The following is an 11825-nucleotide window of genomic DNA, read 5'->3' on the forward strand; positions in this document are numbered from 1 at the left end:
CGAAGTTGTTTAAAACTAGGGATTTCTTTTAATTTTCTCTATTTTTCCTCAGTTGTTCCCCTGCATTTACTTATCTTGAGACAAGAGAGCCCAGTAATCATGCTGGGACAGTATCTTGATGAGAATCAATGAAAGTTTGATTTTGATGTCATTGCTTTTTGTAAATTTACCTTATTAGCACTCTGGAACTTCTGTCAGTTTCTTAGGGATTTCCAAGGGCAATGTGATACTTTTTAGATACATTACCAGTTATAGTCTCATTCAATGAAACAGTACTTTCACTTAATTTCATTTTAAACATATTCTACCTTTAAATATCAAGAAGTTCTTAACTGTTGTTTATTGAACCCTCACAAATAGTGTTTAACCCTTTTATATGAATTATCATATAATCCTCACAACAGACTATATGAGTTAGTTATTAGCCCTGTTTTATAGACTAGTCTTCTGAGTTTCAGAGAGGTTAAGTCATTTGCTCAAAGATACCCAGCAATTTCTTCCTCATGGATTCTGTCCTCAGAATCCATATTAATCTAATAGTTGTAGCTGTTAAGCACTTCAGATGTGGCTAATCTCAATTGAGGTGTGTTGTAAATATAATAGACTCTGAAGACTTAGTATTAAAGACTTAGTATTAAAAAATGAAATATTTCATTAATAAGCCTTTATATTAATTATATCTTAAAATGATAATGTTTTGGCGATATTGGGTTTAATGAAATAAAATATTAAAATTATTTTACCTGGAGTTCCCGTCGTGGCTCAGTGGTTAAGGAATCCGACTAGGAACCATGAGGTTGCGGGTTCGATCCCTGCCCTTGCTCAGTGGGTTAACCACCAGGCGTTGCGATGAGCTGTGGTGTAGGTTGCAGACGTGGCTCGGATCCCGAGTTGCTGTGGCTCTGGCGTAGGCCGGTGGCTGCAGCTCCGATTAGACCCCTAGCCTGGGAACCTCCATATGCCGTGGGAGCGGCCCTAGAAATGGCAAAAAGACAAAAAAAAAAAAAAAAAAAATTGTTTTATCTCTTTTTTACTTTTGTCATTAGGGCTTCCAGATAATAGAAAATAAATTTACTCATTGTTTTTAACAATGGTGATCTAGAACCTTTTTTAAAATCGAAATGGCAGCTTTGTTTTTAAAGATGAAAAAGCTCAACAGAACATTGTAAATCAACTATAATAAAAAAAAAAAAACTTAAAAAAAATGAAAAAGCTTGTGGTAAACCTCCTTTGTTTTTTTTGTGATTCATAGGCACTTTAAAGAGGAGGAGACCCCCCCAGACCATTCAGCCACCCCAGCGCCAGAGGCCCCGGGAAAGTTATCAAATGGGACACATGAGACGTTAACTCAGCTTTTGCCTTGGTTCTTCCTAGTGCCTACAATGGGAAAACTTCACTCCAAAGAGAAACCTATTAAATCATCATCCCCAAACTAAACCCTCACAAACAACAGTTGAAGAAACAAATGGCAAGAGATCATGTCCTCAGATCAGGTGGAATTACTTAAATTTTAAAGCCTGAAAATTCCAATTTGGGGGTGGGATGTGAAAAAAGAACCCAATTTTCTTACTGACGGATATTTTTAACCTAATGGCACAAAGTCTTAGAATATTATTATGTGCCCCGTGTTCCCTGTTCTTCGTTGCTGCATTTTCTTCACTTGCAGGCAAACTTGGCTCTCGATAAACTTTTATCACAAATTGAAAAATATATATATTTTTTTCAACTGCCAATCAAGGCTAGGAGGCTCGACCACCTCAACATTGGAGACATCACTTGCCAATGTACATACCTTGTTATATGCAGACCTGTATTTCTTACGTACACTGTACTTCTGTGTGCAATTGTAAACAAATTGCAATATGGATGTTTCTTTGTATTATAAAAATTTTCCGCTCTTAATGAAAAATTACTGTTTAATTGACATACTCAGGATAACAGAGAATGGTGGTATTCAGTGGTCCAGGATTCTGTAATGCTTTACCCAGGCAGTTTTGAAGCAAGAATCAGTTTACCTTTTCCTTATGATGGAGTTGGTTCTGATATTCATTTTGTTTTATCAAATGGCTGCTAAGAGCACAGGAGTGACTCCGCTGAAGAACTTGGTTAAGTGTTTTGTGCAAACTGGACATATGCAGCATACTACTACTTCAGATTTAGTTCTTTATGTAAATGTCTGATTTCTGCTTACTTATTTTAAACTTTCTAATCCAATTCCATTTTAGAATTGATAGGTGAAATTTTGTTCATGCTTTGGTAGGAAATATGTCATTGAAATGATTCTTTTTATATGCAGCCTCTTACTTGTGTTTTCCATATATCTAAAGTATGCTAATTATGTCTTTGGTTTTGTCTGATATGGAAAAGAAAAGCTGTGTCTCTATTTTATCAAAATATTTGAACAATTTTTTCAGCATATCATCACTAATCATTGGTAACCACTAAAGAAGAGTGATTTGCTTACCTAGTAGTTATAATTGTAGATAGGCCTTCCGACATTTTTTTCCCTAAAATATTTTAACAACAGTGAAGGTGAAACAGCACAATGTCCCATTCCAAATTATTTTTTAAACAGTTGTAAATAATTGGCTTTTTAAAGAAAAAAAGCAGAAGCATTTAATATATTAATAGGCTTATTGCTATGCAGGAATGGAAGGAGGCATTACAAAAGATTTTAAGCTTGTGACATATTTATTGCTTATGTTTTCCAACGACATCACTTAAATTAGAAGTAAACAGCTATGATTTTCCTGGCTTCATATAGGAGGCAAATTTAGGGAAAGTTGAAAAGATTTGTGTTTGGCTTTTTTTTTTTTTCTTTTTTCCTTATTTTCTTAAGAGTATAAGGTTTACACAATCATTCTCATAATGTGACGCAAGCCAGCAAGGCCAAAAATGCTAGAGAAAATAATGGGATCTCTTCCTTGTAAACTTGTACAGTACGTGGTGACTTTTTTCAAAATACAGCTTTTTGTACATGATTTAGAGACAAATTTTGTACATGAAACCCCAGATAGACTATAAATAATTCTAAACAAACAAGTAGGTAGATATGTATGTAATTGCTTTTAAATCATTAAAATGCCTTTGTTTTTGGACTGTGCAAAGGTTGGAAGTGGGTTTGCATTTCTAAAATGGTGAGTTTTATTCTGCAAGAGTTCTTAGTAACTTCTTGAGTGTGGTAGACTTTGGAACATGTACATTTTTTGCTTGTAATGTTATCCTGTGGTAGGGTTTTGGCAGGTACACACTGCCCTATTTTATTTTGAGTCTAAGTTAAATGTTTTCTGAAAAGAGATATGTGCACTGAACTCTTTCCACTGCAAATCAAGATGTGGTAAAACAAAAGGATCAAGACAAATGAGATCTAATACTACTGTCAGTTTAATGTCCACTGTGTTTTATACAGTATCTTTTTGTTCACTTTGGAAATTTTTACTAAAAATGGCAAAAAATAAAGTATTGTGCAAAGATGTAAGGTTTTTTGAAACTTGAAATGCATTAATAAATAGACTTGATGAAATCAGCTTGAAGGTTTCCTACTCTTTGAACTCGGAGAACTGTCAAAAAGAAGCTTCCGGCAAAGTAGATTTTCCCTATTAAATGAAAGAGATTGTAAAGCAGAAAGAGGATTGTCTCTTCCCATACAAGTACAGATATCTTTATTCCTAGTTAGGAGTTCCTATAAGCATTTATGTTTAGATATTTCTCTATCTACATGCAGTGAACATTCAAAAAATATTTAATCTCAGTTGTGTTGCATTATTTCTAATTGGTGTTCAAAGTGTTTTATTTAAATGTCTTGTGAAAGAGTTATTTTGGAAACTATGGTCTTATATATATTTTGCAAAGTTTTGAATGCTAAGTACTTCATTTATTTTAAAAGTCTAGTTTGATGGTAAGTGTATTTTAAAAATTTGAGTCACATTTTCCTGCTTTGTCAAATTCATAGCAAATAAGGAGAGACTTGATGTTTCAGTCTTACCTAGAAAAAGAATTGTAAACCCATGATGGTGTCCTGCACAAAATAATCTGCCCCAAATTCTTTTTTTAAAAATTGAGGCTAGCTTAAGTGTGTATTTGTTAAATGAGTAAAAATATGTGGTACTTTTTACTGACTTTAATTTAGAAACATCAAAATGTATCTTATGTTTAGTTGTGTTTGTTTATGAAACCATCAGTACTGATTCAGATGATTGCAAATTGTTTTTAAGCAAAATTGAATATTTAGATTTTGTTTAGATTAAATCAGCAATATAATAAATTATTACAGTTTCTAGACTAGTGTTTCCCATAGTGTCAAGCAATATCATACAGTTTTGGGAAGGACTTCTTTAAGGGGACGACAGCTTTATCTGATCACTTATTTTCTCAGGTGTCTTCAGCACTTTGTGCTGTGGATACTTCATTTTTGTCATATCCACAGACTAGTGTGAAAACTGAGGATTTCTCCAAATTGAGCAAACTACTCTCAAGTTCTTATTTTCTGTCCCTGTGGTCTGTATATTTTCAGACCTAATGATTATTATTTCTTAAAAGATGAGATTAGAGTCGTTGACAGCTGTGCAGTTGAGGGTGCTTATGCTTGAGAAGGCTTTTAATTTCCTCAGTATTTCTAATTCAAAGTATAAGAGGTCAGTGTAGTAAGTTTGTTACAAAACTGGACAGCCATCTTAAGGGGTATAAGAAGTGAAGTTCCATATCTGGATTTAAAGAGTCAAAGTATGAAAACTAGAAAGCAAGTTGGATATAAGAAAGCAAGTTGGATATTTCAAGCAGCTGCCTGGTACAGTTCATCTTTAGAGTAGTCACTAAAGTTGTAAGAAATTATAGTTTCCTAAAAAGAACTTTTGACTTCTAAGTAACAAAAAGGATAATCAATTTGGTGCATAGAGCTCAACTTTAGTTTCAGCATTTCTGGCTTTATGTTCTTGATTAAAAACAACTTCCATTTGCATCTCTTTTTCCATCTATTATCAGTTCAGTTTTTCCACTATCATTTTTGTATCCAGCCCTTTATATTATTAGGATACAGGTGAGCTCTTGTGTTCTATATTGCTACAGTGTCTGTGTGTCTTAGATACATACATGTATGTACTATTTTCAGTAGAAAATCATGTATTTTATAATTGATAAGCTCTTCAGAATGTCTTTTCTTTCCTGTGAAAAGCAGTGAGGTCCTAGGTGAAAACAGAGGATTGAGTAAAACATTTGTTAGCTTCTGTGTTTTCCTAAAATCTCTGCTAAAATCACAGAGAAGAAAAGAGCACGTTCACCAAGGATAAGGAATATTGAAGAGAAGATAATAAGAACAGCATTTTGGAGATCGGAAAGCAGATGGAGAAGTAGACTTGACAGACCCTGGGAAGCCAAATCCTAAACCAACAGTGGAAGTAGGAGAACAGCCCAGTTTGCATTAAGATTTGGGGATATAGTCTTCAAAACATTTTTCTATGCATGTGGCTTTGTAATTAATGCAGCATTCTTATTTAGCAATACATTGATATTGTACCTACATCATTTTAATGACTGTAAATATTTCATTTTATGAATGTATTATAATTTAAAAAATTAACCAATTTCCTGTTGTTTGGACATTTAGATTTTCAGATTGAAACAGTCCTTTAAGGAAAATCCTAAGCCTAATAATAAAATAAATTCCTAAAAGTAGAATTGTTGGGTTAAAGGTTTTCTAAAGGTCATTGATAAAAATTTTATCATCTTCCAGATAGATATATCAAGTTATACTCTTACTATTAACATATAAGAATACTTTCACCATTAGCATATTATATAGGCATTTCTTAAAATCTGAGAGCCTTGTGATTAAAAATTGGCATATATGCACCTTGTCGATTTATTAGAGCAATAGTAGAAGACTCCTGGTGTAATCGATTTAATAAACCAGGACAAAACTCAAATGAAAGTCAAAAGTAGTGCCCTGTTCGTGGTCTCTGAATACTATTTTCTTCAAAGAAGCTAGACTTCTTTGGATAACTGGCTAATTCCTGGTCTAGGGAAAGAAATGTTTCAGTGAATCTTAGGAAAAAATACTATCATATGAGAAAGCAAGGAAGCTCTTAGGGATGTGTCAGAAAAGATTCAGGAGACACCCTGAAGTTTTCACTGGCCAGAGCTATTTCACTCTGTGAGTTACTAATAGTTTACAAAATCATACCTTTAGAATATGGTTTGTTTGTTTGTTTGTCTTTTCGCCACACCCACAGCATGCAAAAGTTCCTGGGCCGGGGATTAAACCTGGGCCTCAGCAGTGACAACGCTGGACCCTTTAACCACTAGGCCACCAGGGAACACCTGGAATATGTTCTTAAAGAAGTGTTGCAGCTAATAAAGAGAAGTGATCCATTGTCACCATTTTACCCCACTATGATCGATGGACCCAAGCAGTGGTCAGCAGTGACTGCTCACCTCCGAAGGGATGGCAGTTAAATATTTTGTGCCTCCTAATGAAAACATGCATATTACTTATGAAACATTCCTACCAAGAGTCCAGTCTGATCCTGATCAAGTTTCTGGATCTAACCACCACTTTACTAGAAATGCAGGAAATGAAGGAACATGTCAAATGATACCACACAGGATACAATCAGCAAAATCTGGACTGGAAAACTACAGGACAAATGACCCTGTTTCTTCAACAACTAAATTGCAAGGAAAAAAGAAAAAGATGGATTAGGGGAGATTTACCCATACAATTTATGGACTTTTTTGGATCCTGATTTAAATAAACAATGAAAAATGAGACCATTGTGGAGGTAGGAAAACTAACCAGATGCTTGATGATTGTAAGGATTTTTGCATTTATTTTTAGGTGTGATGATGGTATCATGGCTACATTTTTAAAAGGAGCCCTTTTTTAAGAGACGCAAACTGAATACCTAAAAGTGAAATGTTTAGGTTTGCTTAAAAGTAATTGTGAGCTGCCGCTGAGTAGTGTGTAGGAGTATAGTTGAAAAGATTGACTGCAAGTTGATAATTGTTGAAGCTGGGTGATGGATATTTGGGGATTCATGATACTATTTTCTCTACCTATGTTTATTTATTTATTTATTTATTTTTTGTCTTTTTGCCATTTTCTTGGGCCGCTCCCGCGGCATATGGAGGTTCCCAGGCTAGGGGTCTAATCGGAGCTGTAGCTACCAGCCTATGCCAGAGCCACAGCAACGCGGGATCCGAGCCGCATCTGCAACCTACACCACAGCTCACGGCAACGCCGGATCGTTAACCCGCTGAGCAAGGGCAGGGACCGAACCCGCAACCTCATGGTTCCCAGTCGGGTTCGTTAACCACTGCGCCACGACGGGAACTCCTCTACCTATGTTTATATTCAAAACTTTCTATCACTTGTAAAATGTGAATGAAATTCATATAGAAGCTCATTCATGACCTTTTTTTAGCAACAATTCACAACAATGGCCTATATTCATAGTGATTTTTATGATTATTTTAGTGGAATTAAACTTGAACCAGTCAAGTGAACATAATTAATTATATTCTGCTCCAGTTACAATGAATGATTAATTGATTTCATCTGGTAGGGTGAATGCTTGACACTGTCAGTCATTTAATAGTCATGGCATGCAGGCCTTTGATCCCTCCTTGCTCATTAGTTCTCATGGGGCTTGATAGCTATTTAAGGAAAATATTTTGTTAAAACATGTCAGGGAGTATGGTCAGATTATCTATGTTTCACATGTGTATTCCATTTTAGAATAAATGTTAGGTAGTGCTGTACTGTAAACGAGAATCTCCTCTTTCTTGTTAAAATGATAATGATCCCTGGAGGTAGAAATACCACCTTAAAAAAATAAGTCCTGGCATTGTTTGTTCCCAAGGTAAGAAGTTAGAATAATTTGATCTAGTGTAGGTTGTCTTACATAAAATGTGTTTCGCTTGCATGAGTTTTAGGCATCATTTTGAAAAGTGAAGCCTATTTGATAATACTGAGCTAATTAAGCAATTTTCTTCTCAATAGGTATTTTATCCTTTTTTTGCCTGCTTTTTGGACAGTTAGCCTTTGTATTTCTAAACCCCAAAGGCCAGTTTTTATAAATTCAAGTGTCAGTATGTTATGATTAATTTTTCATTATTCTAGTCCTGTGATTGTAGCTTTTATTTTTCATAAGTCCTTTTGAGTAGCACCTCTGACTAACTGAATTGACCTATTAACCATTTTTTCCCCTTCTCCCTTGAAACCTTCTCAGAACATGTTTGGAATTCTTTGGCTTGTATAGTGTACATGTGCTTGCCTCAGTTATTCATTGGACAGATCTGCCTTAAGTACTTGGTTTTGCCCTTACCTCTACTAGATGATAGGAATACGATGGTGAACCTTCAGTGTCCCTAACCTGTGATGCTTAGGACCGGTAGGTGAGACAGATACTAATCCTATAATCATGTGAATACATGTCAGTGACAACCATGATAAGTGCTTGTGAAGGTGAGGCCTTGGTGGACCAAGAGCTAATCATGCAGAGATGGGACTGAGGAAGGAGGTGAGACCTAGTCAGGAAGATCGGGGAGTGCTTCAAGAAAGTGTTGCTTAAGCCCAAATATGGAGGATGAAGAGAGGTTAAATAGGTCAAGTAGGGTTTTTAGTGATATTGGATGATAATATACTGGGCACTGATGGCAAGTTCTTCTTTGGGGAAAGGTAATATTTTTTTTGCCCTTGATTTTATTACATGTGAGCCCAGCCATACAAATTCCTTTGTGTATTTTTAAAAAATGGTTTTTCATTTGTGCTTAACATTGTATTCATTTGCTGAAGGGCAGGCTTGTACTTTGGCAGATGTCTTGGTTATTGTTCTTAAGGATGTTGACAAAAGTTTCGGAGTTGCGAAAGGTCCTTGGCTTTTCAGACCTTTGATGTCTGTATCGTGACTACCATAAACTTGGAATCAGGACTGCCAACCTCCTACTGTGCTGAGCGAGGTGTTGCTCTCATCTACTGCTCTCCGGCATTTTCTACATTCTCTGTCATAGCAATTACCACATTGCCATGCAATCCTGTCTCATCTAAGCCAGCCTTTTGAAAAGAAGCATCAGTACTCTGCAGCTACTTCACTTCCCATTTGCTTATCAACCTGCTGCATTTTGTCCTCGCAGCCCCCAGGATGAGGTGGCACTCTGGGAGGCCCAGTCTCTGCGAGCTCATAGTCTAGCAGTAAGAAAAACCCAAACCTTTCTACTGCAGAGGGATTTGTGCTGTATAGCTACCCTATATAGGGTAGCTCAAAACTCAGAGGAGATGTATCTGTGAGCTGAGATGACTCCCCAGAGGATATATGCATGAGCTCACTTTTGAAGTTTTGGTTCAGGTTTGCTCTAACTAGTCCAAACTTACGGTCGCTTTTAGAAATGATTTAATTGCAGGGCAGTTCCTTGACCGTCCCATGCCATGTCAGTATTCCTTGCCAGTGGGTATACTTTTCCCTCGGATTGCCCCTTCCCTCTTGGTTCTTACAGGGCTGAGTTTTATTAATCTCCATTTTCTTGAACTTGGCTATAGTAGGTGTTCAGTAAACATTTGTATGTCATTAAAGGGTGTGTGCTTTGCAGTACAGGCAATGAAGCTAATTTCATAAGATAATGCACAAAAGTTAGTCTCTTCACGTTACCAACGACCATAGTTATAACTTGGAACATCTCTGATTCTAAATCCCCTGCCAGCACAACCACCTCATCTCACCTCCAGAGAGAAGTTTTCTTTTGAAATCTAGTATGCATTTGTATTTATAGAATATAAAATATATCCACCACGTTTTGCACAAATGGAAAAAGCCCAGCTTAGCTTTGGAACGTATAAGCAACAAATTATAACTCCTGGCAGAAGAAGAAAAGGATTCAGAAAACTCAAATTAGAAATTAAATGGGGAGGCCCTAGCTCCTCTGTGTGTGTGTGTGTGTGTGTGTGTGTGTGGACAAGTGTTTTCTTTAGCTAAATCATCTGTGGTATTTTCTATTTGACTATTCCATAATAAAAGGTAGAAGTTAAACATTTTGTAGATAGTGTTTTCCTGTAGCAAATGTCCAGATCAACATTTGTCTATAAAGTTTTCCCACAAAATTCTAGTTCCACAGGTTTTGAAACAAATATTCAGGGAGAAAAATGTTGGAAGGGGATTTTGATTGCAAGGTCAAATGAAATGCTGAGTAAAAGTCAAACAGTTTTTTTGTTTTTTTGTATTGATTATTATTTTATTTTTATTTTTTTTGAAATGAGGTACTTCTTAGAGCATCTATTATACTAACACTGATTGTGATCTCTAAAAGGGTCTTACTGTGGTATACAGTGTTCCTAAACTAGGAAATTCTCTTGTTTGTCTTCCCACCTTCAAGGGTCTGGGTTCTGTAGAAACACTGTGTATTGCTGCTTAGATGGTGGGTACTTTGTGGGTTCTCCTTGCCTAAGGCATTTTAATCCAGCTGGGAGTGTCACATCTGTTAAACCCTTAGCACCAACAAACCGTGGGTCGCAGAGCTTCAGACAGAGGTCAGATCATAGTCTATTCTTTCAGTCTTAAAAGGAGCCCTGCTTTTTGGCACTCTTTAAAACAGCTGTCTGTGGGGTGTGGTTTCCAGCTTTGTTGATCATGTACCTCATGCTTAAACATCTTGAGTGTTAATATGGAGATATTTATTTATAAATAATGCAAGTGTATTATTACATGAGTACTGTTTTAAAATATGCAAAGATGTAAAGGGATGAGTTAAAAATTAATGGAAGCTAGTGTTTCTTCCCACATTATGATGGGTCACTTGGCACACACTTTGGTGTGTATATAACCTACTTTGTAAATCTCTGGCTTTTGAGACAGAATCTGCATATCTTCCAAATCACCCTCCCCACATTCCTGGGTTAACTATGCTTTCCATTGAAACACTGTTAGCTATTGGAGAATGCAGGCCACCCCTAGGTATTAACTTCTTTTTTTTTTTTTTTTTGTCTTTGTAGGGTTGGGGTCACACCTATGGCACATTGAAGATCCCAGGCTAGGGGTCGAATCGAAGCTGCAGCCACCACCCTACGCCACAGCCACAGCAATGCCAGATCTGAGCCCAATCTGTGACCTATAGCACAGTTCACGGCAATGTTGGATCCTTACCCACTGAGTGAGGCCAGGATGGAACCCACGTTCTTATGGATACTAGTTGGATTTGTTACTGCTGAACCACAATGGGAACTCCTCTAGGTATTTACTTCTAGAGGCTTCTAAGATACAGTAAGTAGAAAAAGCAAATATTCATAAATACGTGTGATCTGATAGCTTTTTGAAGTTTGTAAAAATATATAATTTATGTGTAGAAAATGTCTAGATTGATCCATTAAAAGACTGTCAAATTATTTCTGAGCACTGGAATTAAGGGTTTTGGGAGAGGAAGAGGATTTTTATTTTTTACTTTATATCCCATATTGTTTGAAATTTTTATGAACTCAGAGATTCTTTTGGTAATAAAGTTAAAAATTACTGCATATGGTGTGATGTCAATATTTTACAACACATTGTCATTGTTGAAGTTGGGTGATGTGAACAGTGGGCTTCATTATTAGATTTCTACTTTTATGTGTATTTGAATATTACCATAAAAAAAAATTTCAAACGAAAGAAAAGTAAATGCATTGCAGAAAGGGCATAGACATACACCGCATGGTAACCAATTATCTTGAATGTGGGAAGAGATTGGGCAATAGAAATTTGGGTGCCTCTCCCCCGCCACCTCCCAATACGTTATGTTCCATGAGCATATTATTGCTTTTATAATGGGAACTCACTTAACTGAACACACATACACAGGCACAC

At 36.2% G+C, this 11825-nt stretch overlaps 1 protein-coding gene across 1 annotated transcript in view; it reads left to right on the plus strand.

Annotated features, from left to right (window-relative positions):
* Window positions 1–1347, plus strand: part of ADAM10 (ADAM metallopeptidase domain 10) — a 118465-nt gene extending 117118 nt beyond the window's left edge. The window contains 1 exon segment of the mRNA NM_001130531.1: window positions 1253–1347. Coding sequence (NP_001124003.1) covers window positions 1253–1347 — 95 coding nt within the window.
* The last annotated feature ends 10478 nt before the right edge of the window (window positions 1348–11825 follow it).

This window comes from Sus scrofa, chromosome 1 (genome assembly GCF_054392235.1).
Source record: "Sus scrofa isolate SSC_HxYL_T2T_F1_AM1 chromosome 1, Sscrofa_HxYL_maternal_Yorkshire_Landrace_v2.0, whole genome shotgun sequence".
Lineage (NCBI taxonomy): Eukaryota > Metazoa > Chordata > Mammalia > Artiodactyla > Suidae > Sus > Sus scrofa.